The sequence below is a fragment of the Megalobrama amblycephala genome, linkage group LG17, assembly GCF_018812025.1.
Source record: "Megalobrama amblycephala isolate DHTTF-2021 linkage group LG17, ASM1881202v1, whole genome shotgun sequence".
NCBI classification, from domain to species: Eukaryota; Metazoa; Chordata; class Actinopteri; order Cypriniformes; family Xenocyprididae; genus Megalobrama; species Megalobrama amblycephala.
In genome coordinates this window covers 21,071,782-21,093,718 of record NC_063060.1, presented here as the reverse complement: position 1 = coordinate 21,093,718, position 21,937 = coordinate 21,071,782, and the positions used below count along the sequence as shown (strand labels likewise).

General features: G+C 37.9%; 1 protein-coding gene and 1 long non-coding RNA gene across 2 annotated transcripts in view; both read right to left on the bottom strand.

The window, feature by feature from the left end:
* Positions 1 to 1,126: 1,126 nt before the first annotated feature.
* Positions 1,127 to 3,515, bottom strand: LOC125251573. The gene is made up of 3 exons (XR_007181032.1): positions 3,319 to 3,515; positions 2,269 to 2,416; positions 1,127 to 1,359 (listed from the first exon to the last, which is right to left on the bottom strand). It is a non-coding gene; the product is annotated as an uncharacterized LOC125251573 (long non-coding RNA).
* Positions 3,516 to 8,175: 4,660 nt separating this feature from the next.
* Positions 8,176 to 21,937, bottom strand: part of LOC125250758 (gamma-aminobutyric acid receptor subunit alpha-2) — a 158,028-nt gene continuing 144,266 nt past the window's right edge. Inside the window, exon 10 of the mRNA XM_048163488.1 lies at positions 8,176 to 8,648. Within this exon, the coding sequence (XP_048019445.1) occupies positions 8,562 to 8,648 (87 nt within the window). The 3' untranslated portion in view covers positions 8,176 to 8,561. The remainder of the gene's footprint in view (positions 8,649 to 21,937) is intronic.

The window sequence follows — 21,937 nt, the reverse complement described above, 5'->3', positions numbered from 1 at the left end:
GACCTTCAACCGTTTCTTTTCGACTGATGAAAGAAGGACATGGACATCTTGGATGACATGGGGGTGAGTCAATTATCAGGAAATTTTCATTTGAAACTGAACTAATCCTTTAATAGTTGTCTTTTATGAGGCCATATTGACAATAGCTGGTAAACAGATGTTTGTCCGTTACTATTTCAGGGGTACACATGTACATATAATCAGACAGGGTAAAGAGTAGGCATATTTGGCTTGCTGTCCTTAAGATTTGGTCCCCAACCCGAAAAACTCCCATTGGACTTCTCTGGCTTCTCCTGCCGAGTGTGCAGATTTGGGGTGGTGGAGGGATACTGGAAAACTGTTGAGGAACGGAGCTGAGAGGCGGCTATGTATAGGCTTCTCTTGTGCTGATTGGCGGGATTATTGGAATATGCTCATCTCGAACTTTGTTACATAAACTCCATATTGTTATTTTGGCACAGCTGGAATGCTGTATCGGTACACTGTTAAAAAATTACTGTAAATTTTACAGTAAAATACTGGCAGCAGGGTTGCCAGCCAGTTACTGTAATTTTTACAGTAGTGTTTCTGTAATTTAATTTACAGAATTTTACTGTAATCGAGAATACAGTAAAATTCTGTAAATTAAATTACAGAAACACTACTGTAAAAATTACAGTAACTGGCTGGCAACCCTGCTGCCAGTATTTTACTGTAAAATTTACAGTAATTTATATATTTTGTATACTGCATTTTTACAAAAAAATATATTGTATACTGCATTTAACATACTTCTTTAAATAGCAAATACACACATTCAAGTAGTTTAGTCAAGTAGAATATGTAAAATGCAGTATACAATATATTTTCCCTATTGCTCACTTAATGACTGGGAGCTGAATTTTAAATTTAATCTATTAACTGCATAAACTTTAAACAAATTTTAACTGCATAAAGTGTTGTATAATGCATAACTTAATTCACCCCCCTCCCAAAAAAATGATGCTTCTTAATCTTGAAAAACAGGTCAAAATGTAATAAATATATCTTTCAAATTTACATAAAAAAATGCCATAAAAGGTGTATTATTTTGAATTTATTTTTTATTTAGAAAATCATTTTATTTTTTAAAGGGACAAAAGTTTGTCATGAAAATTTTTTTAAATTACTTATTGGCCATCATGGCCCTTCACACAAAGAAATACAATTATAACTATAACTTGACCAACAGGGTCATATAAAAACATTTCTTAAAACCCACATCACTTTTATCACTTCATGAACATACCAACATGGCCAAACAACAAGTCCAACAAACTTGCGATCAAAAAAGAACAATTCTGCTCCAGATGATGTTCCATCCCAGGATTCAAAGAGAGGCTAGAAATATTGAAAGGAACAAAGAGGACAATACATTAGATATACTACAAAACATAATACTTTAAGGGTACGTTCACACTTGTAGTTCGGTTTGTTTGGTTCATTTGGTCCGGACCAAAGAAGAAAAAAAAACATTTAGTCCTGGTCCGGTTAGCGTTCAGATTGGCAATTTTATCACCGAACCAAAAGATACCGAACCTAAAGGTACAGGGATACATTCACAACGTGATTGGTCGGATTTTATGACGTATTGCCTATTTTGAGACGGAACTTACCGAACATCCAAAACAATGCTGTTTGCTGAGGTAAATGCGCTCGTTGTGTGTGCGTAGCGGGGCGTAGCCTGCATGTGATGGTATTTTGGCCAGTTGGGAACTCGTGAAGAGCTTATAAAATGTGTAAAGTAGTCAAAACAGCGGCAGGAATCCATCCGTCACACACACAAACGATCTGCTGTGTGGAGACGCACGTCTGATGCCTGTGATGAGCAAACTCGCGACTATGACGAGAAAAACCCACATGTGTGAGGATTCTGTCCTTGTTAGGGTCTCGTCTTCCTGTTTTTGGTTCGGTTACATGTCTTTGGTCCGTGTTGCGTTCATATATCATTCGAACCGCACCAGAGTTCGTTTGGAAGCGGACCGAGACCCATCTTTTCAGCGGTCTCGGTCCGCTTGTTTGATGCGCACCGGGGTTCGGATGGCAGCGTTCACATATGTTCAAATGAACCGCACTAACCGAGCAACCGCACCAGGGGTCGTTTTAATCGAACCAAACATGACAAGTGTGAACGCACCCTAAGAGACTGATAGAGGGATGATAGATACAGTCAGATACAGATATAGAATAATAAAAGTATATAATAAAAGGAAAAATAGATCTTGGTGTGTGTGTGTGTGTATTTCTTACATTTCAGAAATTCCACTGAAAATCCATCACTTTGCACAGAAGAGTGGCCACATGTAGGTTGAACGCAACCCGTTTCTTCTGAACTGTCTGCCTGTTGTTTTAGATGGCACTTTTCCTTTCGTCTTTGTTCCTCTCTCCAGATAAATACCTACAAAGTGCATAAAGGGTCAGGAATTCAGATTGGTTTTAGCTTTTGAGGCATGTAATCATGTTTATGAAATTATACCATGTGGTAGAGCAGTATTAGCCTATAACTCCAGTCCTGAATACTTACTTCCCAGAAAGTTTTAGATGTCCCACTAATCAACACCTTATTTAACTAATTTGTTTGCCAGGGTCAAATAGAGAGACATCTAAAACATTCACCCTAAAAAATAAATGTCTAATCTAGTTGAGAAACAAATAGTTTGTAGTTGTGTTAAAGGCCTCAATAGATATAGAATGTACATCTAAAAGACAAGTACAGGATGATCAGTTTGTTCATATCTGTAAATAGCACATTTCATTTCAAGTTAAAAAAGATTTGTTTTCGTAATGGTACGTTAATACATTAACTATACAAGGCAAACTAAAATCAAACAGAGATGTTAAAGTGTTTGCATTACCTTAAGTTAGCAAATGTCCACAAATACATCACATTGGTTACGTTAACAGCATGAAGCGGCATTTTGCGTGACACATCCTCCGTGAGCGGCCTAATCGCGTCGCGAGGCTTTTTCGTTTCGGCCCGTGTTAACAGATGACTGTCTGCCTGTACAAATGTGATTTACGCCATAAAATAATCACGACCAAGTGCGCTGATGAACACGAAGTTCTCGTGAATTCCAACTGTTTCTAATTATTAATTTTCGGCCCACAGCCGCTATGCTAAAGCGCCGGGGAATGTGTGAGATCCTACCGCGACCGCGCTGAGGAAAACCCCGCGCAAGTCTGCTTCGCGCCCCGCGGACGGAGGATGCGTCAATCCGGGGTTACCAATATGAATCGCGAATGTAAATACATACATATTTACCAAAGACTGAGGGGGAAATTAAATAATAAGTCACTTACCACAGTTGTAAATCACTCCTCTTGCTGCTACTCGAATCTTGACCGTTGGAGATCCCACAATGCCTCTGTATATTTGAAATTTACAGCAATATTCTGTAAATTTGATTCAAACCGCCACGCCCCTGGAATTCATTGCAATTTACAGCAATATGCTGTATTATTAAAATACAGCCATCGGCTGTAAAATATTGCTGTAATTTTTACAGCAATTCATTACAGTGATGGAACACTAAGCCACACTGAAATCAAAATCTAGTCATCACACATTCAGTGGGCATGTAAATGGCCCTTTAGACCATTTGCTAAAACATTGCAAAAGCAATTAAAGCAGAAATGTGCGATGAGCAACATCCATGTATGAATCACTAAACACTAATCAGCAAACACATACTTTCTATTAATAGGAGATCTATGTATCAGAAGTTGCAAAAAAAATATTTATTTGCAGCAAAAATCGCAATATTTGGCTGAAACATGGCTGCATTGGCAACATCCTTGCAGAAACTATTACTTTGTGGAAAACATGGAATTCATCCTTGACAGTGTTTGCTAAGAGTTTGCTGAATTCTTGTAATGGTATACCATAGTGTATGCAACGTCAACTGGCGGCCCGCGGGCCAAATCCGGCCCGCCAGAGATTTCCATCCGGCCCCGAGAATAATACTGAAATCAGGAATAACCTTGTAAGAGGAAAAAGTTTAGGGCTGGTCCGAATACCATTTTTTGATGAACATCGTCTATTCAAAGCTTCGGAGAGAGGGGCTGAACATATTTTTCTCTCTAATAAAGGCAGGAATCTGTGTCTGTATGTCCGTTTGCATTTTTATTATTTCGAGAACCGTTCATCCAATCGACTTTACAAGGGAGTGCAGTGTCGCATTTGGTGCAATATAGATGGACACACGAGACGCGACACATTCAGAATTAATAAACTTTTAGTAAACTACAGTCAGAGCAGCGCGAGCGGGAAGCGGCGCACCTCACGCGGGCAGGGTCCATGCACTTCGGTCCATACAAACTCCGCTGTTCTGCGCTCTAGCCAGAGAACACTCCCGTTGCTGGAACCATAGGGCTGGAACACGCGTCGGTTCTATTTCTAACATGTACGCGTTTTCTGTGTGGCTCAATCGCGCCTGAGACGCGTGTCTCAGTGTGCAAACTCCAACCTGTTAAATATGGGAGCCGAAATAAAAACGGACACCCCACGCAGCTGAGACGCTCACGCAGCCAGTGTGTCGCCGGCCTTATTCAAGGGGAAATGAGAACCGTTTTTTATTTTTAAATCTAACGAAAAAAAAGCCTTCTGAAAAGTAGCTTGTGCCATAGCCTGCCTTCATTCAAGAATGACTATAAAGGCGTTCTCTCATTGAACATCTTTTATTGTTTCACGTGCTCATTTTTTCACAAATGTCGAAATTTTCCTTGCTTGGGATTTGCGCACAATTGCGTGACAGTGATGGACAGCTTGACAGCCTCACGAATATGAAGCCTAAAATATCGCTATCGCCCCCTGGTGGCTTGCTGCAGTACAGGTAATATGTAAAAAATAACATAAATTTGGAATTAGAATTAGTATATCAAATAATAACATATTAGGATACAATTCGAATTTTATTTTATATTACGAGTATCTGGCCCTTACAGTGTCTGCAGAGAAAAATTCTGGCCCTTGGACAAATATAGTTGATGACCCCTGCCATAGTGAATACCATAGAGTCAATGCAGCACTTGAACATACAGTAATGATACCACAAACCCCTGTGATAAAAACCTGGCTACATTCTTAGAAGAAAAGGTTCCATATAGAACCTTAAAGGGTTCTGTTAGGCGCTTTATACAGTATATCAAATTTTTTAGGGGTTCCCATCATGGCACGGACCATCCATCCATCCATAGTATATTCATCAAGTTAGTGTTTTTATGCATTTTTTACATTTATTTCAAAGTAATAAGTAAAGGCAGTAACAATTTAAACAATATATTTTATGCGTGAACTAATGTTCAGCCTTTTTTAAATAGACACAAAGATGTACCTTTAATTTCACCAAGCTGGTTATCGCACATAAGCTGGTTATGCACATTTATCACATAAAGTGGTGATATCTAAATGGTTGAGTTGTTCACTTACTTTTAAAATTAATCTTCCCATTAACAGCATCATTGTCTTTATTTAGGAGGATTCGAGAATGCGCACAAAATCAAGAGGCGGGATTTATCGCATGAACCAATCACATCCAGGCATTGCCTCCTCTCATGTGACTTTCTCCCATTCATTCTCAATTACCCCCCACCAAACCAAGCGCACGCTTTAGGGGGTCTGTTTAAAGACAATGGCCTCAGGAGAGGCAAGCCTCCTGCTGTAACTTTACCTGCAGATGTCACTGTTGGACAGTGTTACTTTATAAAAACGAGTGACTTTTACACTTTTTAATGTCACATTCTGTAATATTTGCATTGCTTTATTTTTATAATATTGATTATTTTCTCTTCTATTTGTCACTGTCTCCCTTGCCTCCTCTGAGGAAAAATGCCCCTCATGCATATAGAACCTTTTTGGCATAAAGTGTTCTTTAAAATTGAGCCAAGAAATCAAAGAGTTCTATATAGACCCCTGTTCAGCGCTGCGTTCGTTGTTTTTGTCTTCCGGATTGTATTTCCACAATGAAGGTAAGATCTTTCCACAATTTTATCAGCATAATTTGCCTGACTTTACATAGGACACACAATTTGGAGAATGGATAGGTTTGTCTAAACCGTTCTCTGCTTGATTTGAAACTTCATCCACCTGCTCAGGGGATTTTAACATAACTAAGCGATTTATCTTGTAATTGGTTTTGTAAATAAATGCATCTGCCAGGAGTTTAATTGTAAACGTAAATTCATTTACCATGATAAAGCAACTCTCCTGCACAACCATTGCCAACTAATTATTACAAGAAAACTTTCTACTTTTCACAATGTACTTGCTTAGGATACAGCAGGGTGTTTCCTGCCAATATGCATCTTTTACCTCATTCATTTTGGAAAGTAAAGCTAAAGGTTGGTTCATTTCTGTTGCCTCTCCTCCCTCTTTCTGGAGCAGTTCCCTGGGGCAATTACAAAACAAGCCAGCAAAGAGGGGCTTTGCCATATTGAATTTGCAATCAAATCAGTCAATTTAAAAAGGTGCCCGATGTCTTAAAAAGGCTTTGCTCTTTTCTCTGCTTTTACTCCCAATTACCTGAGCAGCATTCCACAGCATGAGTAATAGGATGCAAAGTGGTCCGTCTGCCTCGGCCACATCTCTGGAAAGCACTTACTTCCTCATGCACACACACACACACACACACACAAAACCATGCATGCATGGTAAGACACACATGCATAAACAGTGCATCACACACCCATAACACAGCACAGATGCCCGCTATTTCTCTCTTGCTTTTTTAAGTGAATTTCCACATCTCTTGATGTAATCAGCCGATGTTGCACAAACACTGCCAAAGCTCTTTGATTACTGCAGTACATTTTGTTTTAGCTGACTGATTAAATGCCGATATATACCGACTTCGCTCCACAGCCTCGGGCAGTTTTTCTGGATAACCAGGGTCATTCCTCTAATGCAGCACCTTCAGAACTTTGTAACTGAAAACGCTTGTGTTGTTTTTTAAGATGTATAGTATCTGATCAAGCTCAGACACTTGATATTCATTCATTAAAACTTGATTTATCATACATTAAGTTTTTGAATGTTTATCTCATCTAATGACTATTCCCTATCATGCCAGATGGAATCCTCAGGAACAAGATACGGATACGGATGTGGAGGTGGATGTGACCCCCTGGGTCGGTCTCATATCAGACACACGAAGGTCATTCATCACACCTTGCTCCTCATCATAGCGCTTATCAGCCCGGTGCCACCCGCGATGCAATATCCTGCTCTGACGACTGCTGGCATTATCCAGCTCAGTGCTGCAGATGTGTATTAATACTGTCTTTATGACGGGAACAAGCCATGTGCGGTTTTCATAACGGGCAAGTGTGCACATATGAATCATTATTACTTTTTTCTTGGAATAAAATGTCTATTTCTTCATCTTGAGCATAAATTAAACTGAACGTGCACTGTCTGTTTTCCCTTGTTCTTTATCCACCCAGTCAAATCAAAAAGTTTTTTCAAAGAACACGTTGCCGTTCACTGTCTTTCCACACAGTGCTGGATATAAATAGACTCTGTAAATGAGGATTGTTTCATAAATTGTTCATGCTTTGCCAGATTTATGTTAGTTCTCCAGTCATTTGGTCCACCAGCTAATTGTCTCCATGTCTCAGATCTTACCTGCTATAATTAGAACAATGCCAGAATGCTCAAATCGACATCTGGCCACAGCTGTCACTGATCTCAGATCAGAGGAACTTCAGACTTTGTGAAATGCTAACTAAACTGAGTCCTGCTGATGCCTGCAGTAATTTGGCTCCATGCCTGTGTATGAAGGATCTAGCTGCTTTCTGCTGTTTTCTTCGGTTATACTTGAGCATAAAGCAAAAATGATCATAAAACAAGCACACATTATAAACTTACACTTTTTACACCAGTTGTAAACAATAGTTGTGATAACTGTAAATGCAGTAAAGGCCCTGATAAACTTAAAGTGAAATCAAAGAACAAACTGATGTGACATAACTTCAGAGAAAATCAGGCCAAAACAAACTTTGTTTGGAGTTCGTTATGGGAATTCAAAACAGCTTGCCAAAGGGAAAAGTTTGCTAAGGCGGGTAAACACCATTGTACCTACATCTGGTCCATGGCGATTACATAATAGGTAGGTGTGAGTGGAGCTCCGTCTTCTTTCACATGGAAATCTTTTCCAATTCATTTCTCCTGCTCAGTCCATCGAGGTCAGACGTGCTACAACCCCTGGCTCAAAGCTAAGCAACAAAAAGGGCACACAAGACAATAATTAAGCTCAAGAAGAAAAAAGCTTTATTAAATCAAATTAATTCACAAAATTAGATAAAAATGTTTCTGTAAACATCAGTTTAATCAGTACGTAAAGCAAGGTGTCTGAATGAATCTGTAATGTACTGTTGTGATGTTGAAAGATGCAACATGGGGATCAAAGCAAAACCAAATGACAAATAAAGAACTCAAAGCTTCCAAAACCCAAGTTCCCGTCCTAGCACTGCCAACAGTCTCTTTTAAAGAAATGCCACAGCAGCATCCGCAGGTGCAACCAATGAACCGCCCATCAAGTTAAGTCCTAGGTGGGGCAACCAATCAACACGTCCCAAACGACAGTGCCGGTATCGTCACACCTCTCCCCATAAGACAGGGACTCCCACGTTCCCTGTAACAAAAACAAACAGTATGAGTCACACAAACAATCAGGACCAAGGACAATTCCCAAATCACAAAGAGGTTTTGGGGAAAATCAACGTGTCGAATTTCCAAGCAAAAAGATTTCAGGCACAAAGACCACTGGATAAGTCCTTAGTTCGGACACTGCAAAGAATTCATAAATGTTAGAGGATTAGGATATATGTAAATCACAATATTATTAAGATAAACAGCAAAATGTTGCAGCGCCCAAATAAACGCTGTTCAGTAAGCTGTGCTTCATACATCGCTACACTATATAGACAATTTAGATTTTTTTCCCATGAACGTTCAGTAATGGCTGCAAAATTGTGTCATAGGCCTAATGCTTTTTTAAGTTTAATACTGGGTGTCTTAGATTTTAAACAGGAGGTTATTGCAAGTTACTTCGTTTTGTTCCACTAATGAAAGTAGTTACAAACAAAACCACAGCAGAACTATATAGTAGTTTTTCCTTCCTGAAAGTTTGTTGTTTGAATGAATGATTCACTCATTAATACAGTAACTTGTTTCCTTGCTGAATTGGTTGAGTGAATGATTCAATGCCTCATTCATAAAAGACAGTCACCTGTTTCGTTCCTGAATGAACCCTCACTTTTTAAAAGAATCGTTTGAATGAATGATTAATGATTCAGTCATAAACATGTTCATTTTCCGCAAACTATTAGCGTTGTAAAAACCTTTATCAGTCCATCTATTAGCCTGTCCAAATATTTGTCTCCCATTTAATGATGTATGTCAAAAATGCTGACATATTGTACTGCATGAACCATGAAATACCCTATAAAGTCAGTGTTTTGTAAATTAAAACTGGATTTATTATAGGCTTACTCCTTTATAAATTGTTCTCTAATGACCACATGTGACATTACCTGCTGATCTAAAAAGCTTCAGGAAGACTAAATGTCCTGCTCACCTGCTCAGCTCTCTAAAAGCTGCATGTGGGTTCGATTTGATTCCTGCCAACTGAACCATGAACTAATCTAACCCTTCCTGACAGGTGCAGTAAGGGCAAACACAGTCTCATTGGTTAGTAATTTGTGTGCTTGTGTGTGTATTTTTGTGCTTGCACACATGAATGCTTGCATGCATGAATATTTCCAGGGCTGTTGTTTTGTTTGTCAAATGCAAAAGGGCACAAAGAAAAAAAAGTGAACTTACTATATCTCGTATAGCTCAATAGATGACTTTGTCCCAGATGTTTCTAAGATAATTTCTTAAGTGAAATCTGTAATTATGAGACAACTTTTGACATACAGTAAGATAATACTGTAGAACTATAAAATGAATGTGCAAAGACTCTTAAAAATAAATGTTCTTTATTGGCATTTATAGCTCCACGAACAATCTTTAACATCCATGGAACATTTCCATTCCACAAAAGGTTCTTTATAGTGGGAAAAGCTTCTTTATATTTTTAAAATGTTCTTCACTCTAAGAAAAAAAGTCTGAGCTTGAAACGCACAGAATTATTCAATGGGCCCTATCATACACCCAGCGCGATGTGGCGCCAGGCGCAACACAAGTGTTTTTTGCTAGTTTCAGCCCGATGCAGTTATCATTTTCACGTTCTGTGCCATGTTGTTTAAATAGCAAATGCATTTGCACCCATTTGTGCGTCCATGGGCATGCTGGTCTGAATATGGAAACTTTACACTGGACCTCAAGCAACGTGGATTGTGTGCCTCTCCTCTCTTCCTCCAGACTCTGGGACCCTGATTTCCAAAGGAAATGCAAAATTTACTTTCATCAGAGAACATAACTTTGCACCACTCAGCAGCAGTCCAGTCCTTTTTGTCTTTAGCCCAGGCGAGACGCTGTCTGTTGTTCAAGAGTGGCTTGACACAAGGAATGCGACAGCTGAAACCCATGTCTTGCATACGTCTGTGCGTAGTGGTTCTTGAAGCACTGACTCCAACTGCAGTCCACTCTTTGTGAATCTCCCCCACATTTTTGAATGGGTTTTGTTTCACAATCCTCTCCAGGGTGCGGTTATCCCTATTGCTTGTACACTTTTTTCTACCACATCTTTTCCTTCCCTTCGCCTCTCTATTAATGTGCTTGGACACAGAGCTCTGTGAATAGCCAGCCTCTTTTGCAATGACCTTTTGTGTCTTGCCCTCCTCGTGCAAGGTGTCAATGGTCGTCTTTGGGACAGCTGTCAAGTCAGCAGTCTTGCTCATGATTGCATAGCCTACAGAACTAGACTGAGAGACCATTAAAAGGCCTTTGCAGGTGTTTTGAGTTAATTAGCTGATTAGAGTGTGGTACCAGGTATCTTCAATATTGAACCTTTTCACAATATTCTAATTTTCTGAGATACTGAATTTGGGATTTTCCTTCGTTGTCAGTTAGTTATAATCATCAAAATTAAAAGAAATAAACATTTGAAATATATCAGTCTGTGTGTAATGAATGAATATAATATACAAGTTTTACTTTTTGAATGGAATTAGTGAAATAAATCAACTTTTTGATGATATTCTAATTATATGACCAGCACCTGTAGATCATTAAACTAGGGCCCATCGTGTTGATGTAATTTCCACTGAAACAGGAAGACAGGGTGGGACATATAGAACAGCTCCTCTCCTTTTTTAAAATAACCAATAGCATTTTGTTTATATCACAGCTCTGCCAGAGACGCAAAACTCAGTAAAGCCTGCAGTTTCTCCTCCTAATATCCTCCATTATTGTTTTAAAGGTTTAGTTCACCCAAAAATGAAAATGATGTCATTAATTATTCACCCTCATGTCGTTCCAATGAGTAATTAATGACATTATTTTCATTTTTGGGTGAACTAGCTCTTTACAATATAGCATTCTTTGCAAAATGGGGTTCGATATGTTTTGCGGCATACGCATACTCGTGCACATGATCTGCTCTGTGTCTCTGGACCGTAGCAGACTGTGTGCGCTGCGGTGGTTCACGTGAAACCAGACTTCATTCGCCCCAATGGAAAGCCTATTTACACTGTCTGAATCGTTCCCTATCCCCTATATAGTGCACTACATGCCATTCAGCATGCAGAAAATAGTAAATGCGTGAACAAGTGATCGATTTCAGCCACAGCTTCAATGCCTTTTTATAATGCAGGGGGCGGGACTTCAGATTCTAGAGAGCAGTTGATCGGATAGAAAATCTGAGAAGCTTAAGTGCAACATGATGTCATCAAAATCATTGATCCATATTTGGTGGATATTTTTTAGGAGCACAGCTTAGCTCAGACCTTGTCTCAGTTTGATCTCAATTTAATCTCAGTGCTGTCTAGGTGAAACAATTGAGATAAACATTTCATTGTGAACTTTTTATATTTTTTTAAGGGGCACACAATCTCAGACACACAAAACAGGGAAATATTTCTGTCAGGTACGAGCTGTCTGCACGTCCGTGTATCGGTGGTTAATCAGTTTCGGCATGAGTGCACCAAACAGCAGTTGGTCCCCAGGTTTATTTTGACTCAATCAAATCTAATCAGCTTTCATGCCATCACCTCCAGTTTCATATTCCTCTGCTTTGACAGTTGGGTGATAACTTCCAATAGGTTATGCTGGTGTGTGGGTGTGTTAATCTATTTTTGTTTATTTGGATTCCCCAATAGCTGTCAGAGCTGTGAACGCTTGACTTCTTGAGTGTGTGTGTGTGTCCCTGTCTGTTTTCATTTTGTATTTTTGCTCATGGGATTCCTTCCGCCATCTTGTCTGGCTCTCGCTGACAGTTCTAAAGAGAGAGAGGCAGGATTCCCTCATCCATGATTTTAACATCTGTTCCTAATTCTGTGCCACCCTGCACAGGTTACACTCGAATCTGCTTTCCAGACTGTGAGGCATCTCCAATTCCTTCTCAGTTTTACAGCTGACTGTCTAATTAAACAAAAAACCAAAAAAATTGTTTGGTGTGAGGATTTTGGTTATTAATTCTTTCAATTTGGAATAGTAAATGTAAGCTGTAAACCACAAGAGGCCATGAGTCTCAGTGGCTTCACTACGGTTGAAATCCAAATTGGTTGCATTTACTTTCTTGTGCATGATTAATCAGTGCGCATTATTCAAAATAATTAAAATGTGTGCTTGTATTCGTTCATTAAAATGTAGTAATTAGCTTTTTCTCAGAATGGTTTACCTTTTGGCTGTCATCACTAATGCCTTTTTTAACTCCACCCCTCTTGAATGGAACACTCACTGATTTTTATTATTACAATACAAATCATTATATTTATAAATGTATTAATATAATGAATTATACAAGTACAGCTTGTTAAATACCCCCTGTGGTGAAAATCAAGTTGTTAATGTTGTTGTTTATATGTCTACATAGTGTTTTTAATATGCTTCAAGACAAACCATTTGCAAAAGCATCAGTCACCACCAGTTTGCCAAAGACAAGGCATCTCAATCAGCTCCCTCCATCATGTACATGAATTTAGGCGCTGGTAAAGGACAGTAATGACCCTGGCTCACTTTGGGACACTGATGGTGACATGACAACATCCTAGTTGTACCACTTTTTTTACTTCACCACTACTTTTTTTATGTTATTTAAAGTACTTTATAATAAATACTCTATTTTTTTTACATATAAATTACAATATTTTAGCCATTAATTATTTTAGCTAGATAATGTTCAGTAGATATGTCTAAAGGCCCGTTCATACCAAGGACAATATCTATAAAGATAATGATAAAGATATGGTTATAAAAATCGTTCTCAATATTAAAGTATAGCAGAGTTCACACCACAGATATAACAATAACAGCACAGAGAAACGATATCATTGAACTCATTTTCAGAACGATTTTATCCAGCTGATAAACGATAAAAACACCGACAGCCAATCAGCATCCATCCTGCTGTAATGAGCTCGAGCATTTAAAGCGACAGACAAGCACACGCTTAGAATAAACAGAACAATATCATCCACTGGTGTGAACGCTAATATCTTTATAGTTATTGTTCCTGGTAACGGTTTGTTTTTTCCCCCCAAAACATCTATTGCATCTTATGATGTGTATTGAGCTGGCTCACGTGATTTATGTTTCGCAAACTAATTTGCATTAATCCGGGTATACTAAACGAAGCAGGGGCGTAGAGTTACATACAAACAAGTTATTTTAAGGCATGAAGAAATTATTTTCACAGAAAAAAACATTTCTATATATATATATATATATATATATATATATATATATATATAGAAAATCATTTTGATGATCAAAGATGAGTTTTAAAGGATAAAATTATTGACTGCAGGGGGCTTTAAGGTTATAAGGTGGATACGACTGTTGTAATTTTCTTTGATATAACTAACAAAATAAATAAACAAATCAAAACAATCAATCAACCAACCAACAGCCTATTTTAATACTTTGTATTACTGCATAAAGAATTTGAACAGCGGTAAGTATGAGCAGTAATAATAGGGATGTATTCTTTAACAAGTCACCTCTAAACTACTCTTCTACCAACTAACACACATCATTATCCCATTTATAGACTGTTTACATGCAGTTGCCAAGCAACAGAGCAGTCACATGTCTTTACATGTTGGTTATCACTTGGCTTGTGCATTCTGGTTTAAGTGTTTTCATAAATATACTTTCTATTTTTAGAAGTTATAAATATAGTTGTAATCATATGGCTGGATGCAATCCAATTTTTTCACTAATTAGAATTAATCACACTTCATTAATGAAATTTACAGATTATATTGGTGAAAATGATATGAGGGATGGGCTGCCGCAGTTGCTGACCCCATCACGTTCCTCTCAGATTTGCTGTCTTCCCGAATTGAGATGTGGGCACTTTAGCTCTGGTGTTGGCATGGCAACTGCTAGGCTTGTCAGAATGATAAGCTTTTTATAACCACAAGTTTACCAACTAGTGCTCTTTTATCTCTCGAGACCATCGTGAAGAGAATACTTATACACTGGGAAAACAATTCAAGTGCATGTCGAACCTTGAGTGTTTTTCAGGCGTATTGTAGCATCCTTCAAGTTTTAGAGCTGTTAAGAAATAATCAGTAAGTGAAGTGGCAAGTCTAACTTAAAAAATGTTTTATTTAGTTTTTAAAATAGTATATTACTGAGTTAGGTGGTGCATGCTCAGGCACACTGAATATGTCATTAATACTTTTACTCTTCCTGTACATATAATGCCTCATATCATGCAAAAGGTTTGTGATTTCTGAGAGACACCGTTGCTATTGGAACCAAACAAAACAAACACTTCCCTTCATTGCTCCGCCCACAAAATACACGTAAAGCAAGAGTGGATTTCTTTTCATCATATAGCAATAATGCTTCGCAAAAAATAAAGCGAAGCAAAACTGACAAGGAAGAACAAAAAATTAACATATAGTACACAAGAGAATGTACATGCAAGAGTCTGTTGTTAGTCGCCAGCAGCTCACCCTATCCAGACAATAGCCTTTTTCACACATACAGCCTTTAAATTACCGTTAAATTACCATTAAAGGATTAGTTCACTTTTAAATAATCTTTTCCTGATAATTTACTCACCCCCATGTCATCCAAGATGTCCATGTCTTTCTTTCTTCAGTAGAAAAGAAATTAAAGTTTTTGATGAAAACATTCCAGGATTTTTCTCCATATAGTGGACTTCAATGGGCACCAAACAGTTGAAGGTCAAAATTAGTTTCATTGCAGCTTCAAAGCATTCTGCACGATCCCAGATGAGAAATAATGGTCTTACCTAGAGAAACCATTGCTCATTTTCTAAAAAAAAAAAATATTAAAATTATATACATTTTAACCAGAAATGCTCATCTTGAACTAGCGCTCTTCTTCTTCTTCTTCTCTATTAGAATTGCAGCAGTGTAGACACTGCTAAGTGTATTACTGCCCTCCTCAGGTCAAAGTTTGAATTCATTTTTATATGCAATATGCTAGTGCAAGTATATAACAGTTAGTTCAAACTTTGACCTGTGAAGGGCAGTAATACACTCAGCAGTATCTACACTGCTGGAATTCTAATAGAGAAGAAGAAGAAGAGAGCTAGTTCAAGATGAGCATTTATGGTTAAAATGTACATAATTGTAATAATATTTTTTAGAAAATGAGTGATTGTTTCTCTAGGTAAGACCATTATTTCTCGTCTGGGATCATGTAGAGCAATTTGAAGCTACAGTGAAACTAATTTTGACCTTCAACTGTTTGGTGCCCATTGAAGTCCACTATATGGAGAAAAATCCTGGAATGTTTTCATCAAAAACCTTCATTTCTTTTTGACTGAAGAAAGAAAGACATGGACATCTTGGATGACATGGGGGTGAGTAAATTATCAGGAAAAGTTTATTTAAAAGTGGACTAATCCTTTAAGAGATCATGTGTGAACAACATATTTGTGTATTTACTGGTAAAGTCATTCTGTTAATTTTACAGTAATTAATTGGGATTACTATGTGAAAGGGGCTAGTGACACTCAAAATTGTCCTATTACAATAGCTACCATTATAACAACAGCATATCTTGGTTCTGTGAAACATAGCAAAACCAATGTTAGCCAATGGAGCAGAAACAAAGTAACCTCAGCGTCTGTTCTCAGGCCTTCCTGCTTCAGTCTCTCCAGCACTGGAAAGCTTTTCTAATATTAATGTGAGTCCTAAAGCTCTTCCCTGATCATAATTTTTCTTTTTCCAGTGACTTTTTCTCTTTTGTAATGTCTCTCAGCCATCTCTCTTTCTACAGTCTTTCTTCAAATCTCCCTCTTGCTCACTCTTTCTCCGCCCCCATCATGAATGGACACACCCCTATTGCTGATTGGCTCACTCTCTATCCTCCCCCATCATGAATGGACACACCCCCTACTGCTGATGGGCTCACTCTCTCTCCTCCCCTATCATGAATGGACACGCCCCCTGCTACTGATTGGCTCAACAGCGTTTCTCAGAAATCACTTACTGCACCTTTAAGTGATCAAAATTTTCTTTCTTCCAAAAATATTTATAATACTGGATATAAAAGTTAATAAATTATTGTCCATTTTAAAATTACAGGTAGCGGTGCTATATAGCACCTTAACCACCCCAAAGAACCGCTGAAGAACCGCTGAAGAACCATTTTTTTTTAGAGTGTATAGCTATGACTTTGAGACTCAAACACTATTTTATATCTCTATAGCATCTTAAAATGTCCTCATTAAAGCTCACAAAAAGCTTTTTACAACATATTTCTCCAAGTGGCAGATTTTCTGGGCATGGAGAATCTTGTATGGGCACAGGAGCTGGGGGCGTCTGTCCTGCCAGGCCCCCACGATACAGGTCCATATGCCACAGCGCCAGATGCCAAGAACAAAGGCATGGCAGCCGGAGCGCTCTCTAATGTCCTTGTCTGAGGCGGCATGGTGCAGCGGAGAGAGGACGAGACAGCTAGAACTAATGAAAAACTAACAAGGACTGAGACTAAACCGTCTAACCGAGAAGCTGAGCTCTGCATGTGTCCTGGAGTCACGTTCTAAAACCGACAACTCGCCCCAGTTTTAGCAGCATTTAACATCACAAACAAGATGAATAATCTTTCTCGGCATGTGTAAATAAAAGCAAATAAAAAAATACAAATAATTTTTGGGTCAAATAACCCTTTGACTGTTAATAATAATACTAATAATAATAATAAATTATAACAAAAACTATTAAATAAACGCTGTATTATAATTAACAACAACAATTATTAAAGGTGCCCTAGATTCAAAAATTGAATTTACTTTGGCATAGTTAAATAACAAGAGTTCAGTACATGGAAAAGACATACATTGAGTTTCAAACTCCATTGCTTCCTCCTTATGTAAATCTCATTTGTTTAAAAGACCTCCGAAAAACAGGCAAATCTCAACATAACACCGACTGTTACGTAACAGTCGGGATCATTAATATGTACGCCCCCAACATTTGCATATGCCGGCTCATGTTCAAGGCATTAGACAAGGGCAGCCAGTATTAACGTCTGGATCTGGGCACAGCAGAATCATCAGACTAGGTAAGCAAGCAAGAACAATAGCGAAAAATGGCAGATGGAGCAATAATAACTGACATGATCCATGATTACATGATATTTTTAGTGATATTTGTGAATTGTCTTTCTAAATGTTTTGTTAGCATGTTGCTAATGTACTGTTAAATGTGGTTAAAGTTACCATCGTTTCTTACTGTATTCATGGAGACAAGAGAGCCATCGCTATTTTCATTTTTAAACACTTGCAGTCTGTATAATTCACAAACAGAACTTCATTCTTTATAAATCTCTCCAACAGTGTGTAATGTTAGCTTTAGCCATGGAGCACTATCAAACTCATTCAGAATCAAATGTAAACATCCAAATAAATACTATACTCACATGATCTGATGCATGCATGCAATATGCATGACGAACATCTTGTAAAGATCCATTTGAGGGTTATATTAGCTGTGTGAACTTTGTAAATGCACTGTATTATAGTCGAGAGCTCGTGTGGCAGGGAGCACGCGATTTAAAGGGGACGCGCGCTGATTCGGTGCATAGTTAATGATGCCCCAAAATAGCCAGTTAAAAAAATTAATAAAAAAAAAATCTATGGGGTATTTTGAGCTGAAACTTCACAGACACATTCAGGGGACACCTTAGACTTATATTACATCTTGTAAAAACTGGTTCTAGGGCACCTTTAAATAATTTATTATTATTATTATTATTATTATTATTATTAAAAACAATCTATTCTGTTGTCTTTGAATTTATTTATTTGAACATAAGTGTAATAATTTTAACTTATTATTTGACTTACTCAACTATAATGATATGTGTGAGGAAAAAAATAGGAAAGTAGTGTTGGAAACCTGTTTGGAAACAGTCATTAATTCCATTCAGTGCCACTAGCCACATCATTACTTAGTAAATTAAACATCGCCAGCATCTTCTCTGACTCTCCAGCATTGTACGTGCTTATTCAAGCATTGTTTCCAATGACGCCAAAAATAAGACATGACTGAGCCACTTGAACATGAGTTTGCATGCCAGGTTTCCTAGCAACAGCAAATAAAGTAGTACCATTATGTCCGTGGCCAATTTGCTTTTAAAATACCAGCGTTTGCCAAGACTCCCACCTCTGGTATCAGCTACCAAAATATCAGCCTCACCGTGGTTGATGACGATATGACTCCTGAAGGATAAAAGCGGCATTTAGAAGCTGGTGGCCCTAAAAGCAATGCCCCACTCATGTTGTTGTCATTCTTCGCTTTGCTCCTGTCACGGGAAGCTTAGCTGCACAAACTAGAAAATCCCCTCTTTCTACCGTTACCAAGGAAACTATTTACTGAGACTCTTTCCCCACACAGCATTCATTCTCGGTTTCCAAATCAAGAAAAGTACTTACGTTTTTGACTTCCACTCTGTGCATAATAAATCTATTACAAGCACAATGTGTTATCTGCCTGAAATGTCAGAGGATCGCAGGCCTGTGAGGACTTACCACAAACTGACGCTTTCTTATTGTGTTCCCTGTCGAATGCTGAATTGATTGTAATTGCTGATGTCTCGGACGTGTATTAGCAAAGTGGCTTCTGAAGTCTGTCATGGTTTGAAAAGGTTTAAAGGATTATTGTGGAAAAGGAGCATGAGCTCTAAATGACTCCATTTATTATTTCACCAACAATGAAGCCGTATAATAGTGCATCAACATTTATGAGTACAAGCGACTTGTGGATCTATCTGGGTCAGTGCTCAAATCAAGGAAAATGGGTCAAGAGAAATCAGAGAGACAGAAAGAGTATATTTCTTTATGCCATGCCCTTGATAACAATAAGAACTGAAAATACATGAAATTCTAAACACAGACCGAATTAAAGTGTAAAAATTCCAGAATGATTTTCTGGGAAGTCTAATCTCATCTCAATAGAATGTCTGTAATTTTGGATCTTGTATGCATCATAATGCATCTCATTTATTTTTATTAAATGCCGTGAAAGCTAATGCTTTTGCTAAAAAGCTAATAAAAAAGCTAATAAAAGCTAATGCTTTTTGTTAATGCTAAATCTAATGTTCTGACGGTGCTGTGTTCATTACGGATGTGTGGTTCCTGTAGAAACAGTCAGACGCGTGATTCCTATAGAGACGCATGCTTAGGACTCTGCGTGCACATTAGCTTGATCCAGCCTGAAAAATGCAGCTTTTTTGTCATGATTCGAGAGTTTAGAAACACAATTTATGAGACAGTTGTTGTCAGCTTTCATTGGTGATTTCAAATATGAAAAAAAAAAAAAAATACAAATGTACAAATACAAAAAAAACAGCCTGCTGGAATTCATCTGATATAAAAAGAAATTAAAAACAACAAAGGAGAATCCAATCACAGAAACCGCTCATAACTCAGAACAACTTTTGTAGCAAAATTAGTCAGGTATATGATCTTGATGAACTATGATTAATTTCTTAACTTAAAGGGGTACTTCACCCCTGGAAAGATGAATGTGTATTTAAAATTGGTTATTTATGTAGTAGAAATGTGAAATTATTTTTGAATTTGGAGCTTTCTAGACTGAGAAAAGGCAGAAAATGTATTTTTGACTAATGTGGATGAAAGACAACAACTCCCAGAATGCACTTGTTTTGCTGCCCTTGCGAGGCCACGCCCAAACCACGCCTATCGGTTACAGGCGGCATTACCAGGAAAATTCAAACAACTAGGCTTGCTTTGTTACATATTAATTCTATAAATCGTGAGTTAGTTCATTCTTTTACAGCGAAATGGTGCTAAATTGCTTTGTACCTGAATGTACACCCAAAACCAGGAAAGGACAAGTAAGTTTCCATCATTTTCCGATTAAGTTAAAGATTTGGAGCGATGTAAACAGTGGCTGCGGGCCATCAAACACCCGAAGTTTGGAGATGAAACCGTTATAGAAAACCTAAAAAACCGCAGAATATGTAGTCTCCATTTCAAGCACGAGGACTACGAACCAAATATCCTTGCAATGAAGAGAACCATTCTGAAGGACACCGCGATACCATCGATATTCACTTTCCCAGAGGACAAACAGCCTGGGCATCTGGTACTAAGCGTATTCGCCTAGAGGTAAGACTCGCTGATACTAGACTGATAACACAGTAGCCTATATGTAGTGTTGTAGGCAGCAGTAAAACTGCAAACTTAGCAAAGTAACATTAGATAGACAATTACATATAAGTTGCATATAAGTTGACTGTTATCAAAGTAAAGCCACTGTTCTGTAAAACTGAGTTAATCTATTTATCTATTTATGCTAACGTTACCACAAAAGCCTGTTGCTGTATTGGTTGAGATGACTGCAGAGACCGATAAATTTGCGAGATGAACCACTGATGTAGTGCAGACAAAATAAAGTTAATTACTGTAAGCTTAAAAATATAACTGACACCCACTTTTGATAAAATCTTTGATCTATGTCCGTGAGTAACCTCAAACGCGCATATGTATGGGCGTGGTGAAAAAATGCGGAACTACCTGCTATTACTGGCTGTAGTTTTAAGCCTCTGGCCAAAAAAGCCTCCGATGACGCAAAATGATGATTTTTGCGTCATCAGAGACTTTTTTACAGAATAAAAATGCATAAATCTCTCATCTCGGGCTGATATGAAGGGGGAAAGCACGGTAATTCGAAAATACTAGTGGTATTCTACTAATACAAAGCTTAATGCTAAATCCTGAAGTAACCCTTTAAACGTGTCATATAATGGAAGTTGCGATAGTCTTTTTTTGACTTCAGTGTGACTTTAAAAGGTCCACAACAGAATATGTTTTACATACAGACTTTTTAAAAAAAATCTATTTCAATTAAATGGTATTCTTTTGAACTTTTTTTTTTTTTTCAAAGAATCCTGAAAAAATGTATAAATTCAAAATCATCATATTAGAATGATTTCTGAAGGATCGTGTGACACTGAAGACCAGAGTAATGATGCTAAAAATTCAGCTTTGCCAACAGAGGAATACATTTTGTGGACAAGAAACATGTCAGACCGCATGTTGCTTCTCAACCAATCATCGCTTGCCATCTTTGACGACGTGTGTTATGTCATTGATAAGGTGGAACTAATGAAACGAGTGTAAACAAAGCGAAGCTACGTGTTTTGTACTGGCTGTCTTGTTAGCTTAATGCTAATTCCATGAAACTTCCTCCATTGCATAATTCCACCTAACAACACTAATACCATCATCTCTCTTTCGTTTTGTCATGTTTGAAAGCTGTGTACTCCTGTGCTCCTATTGGTCAACATCACAGATTTGATGTA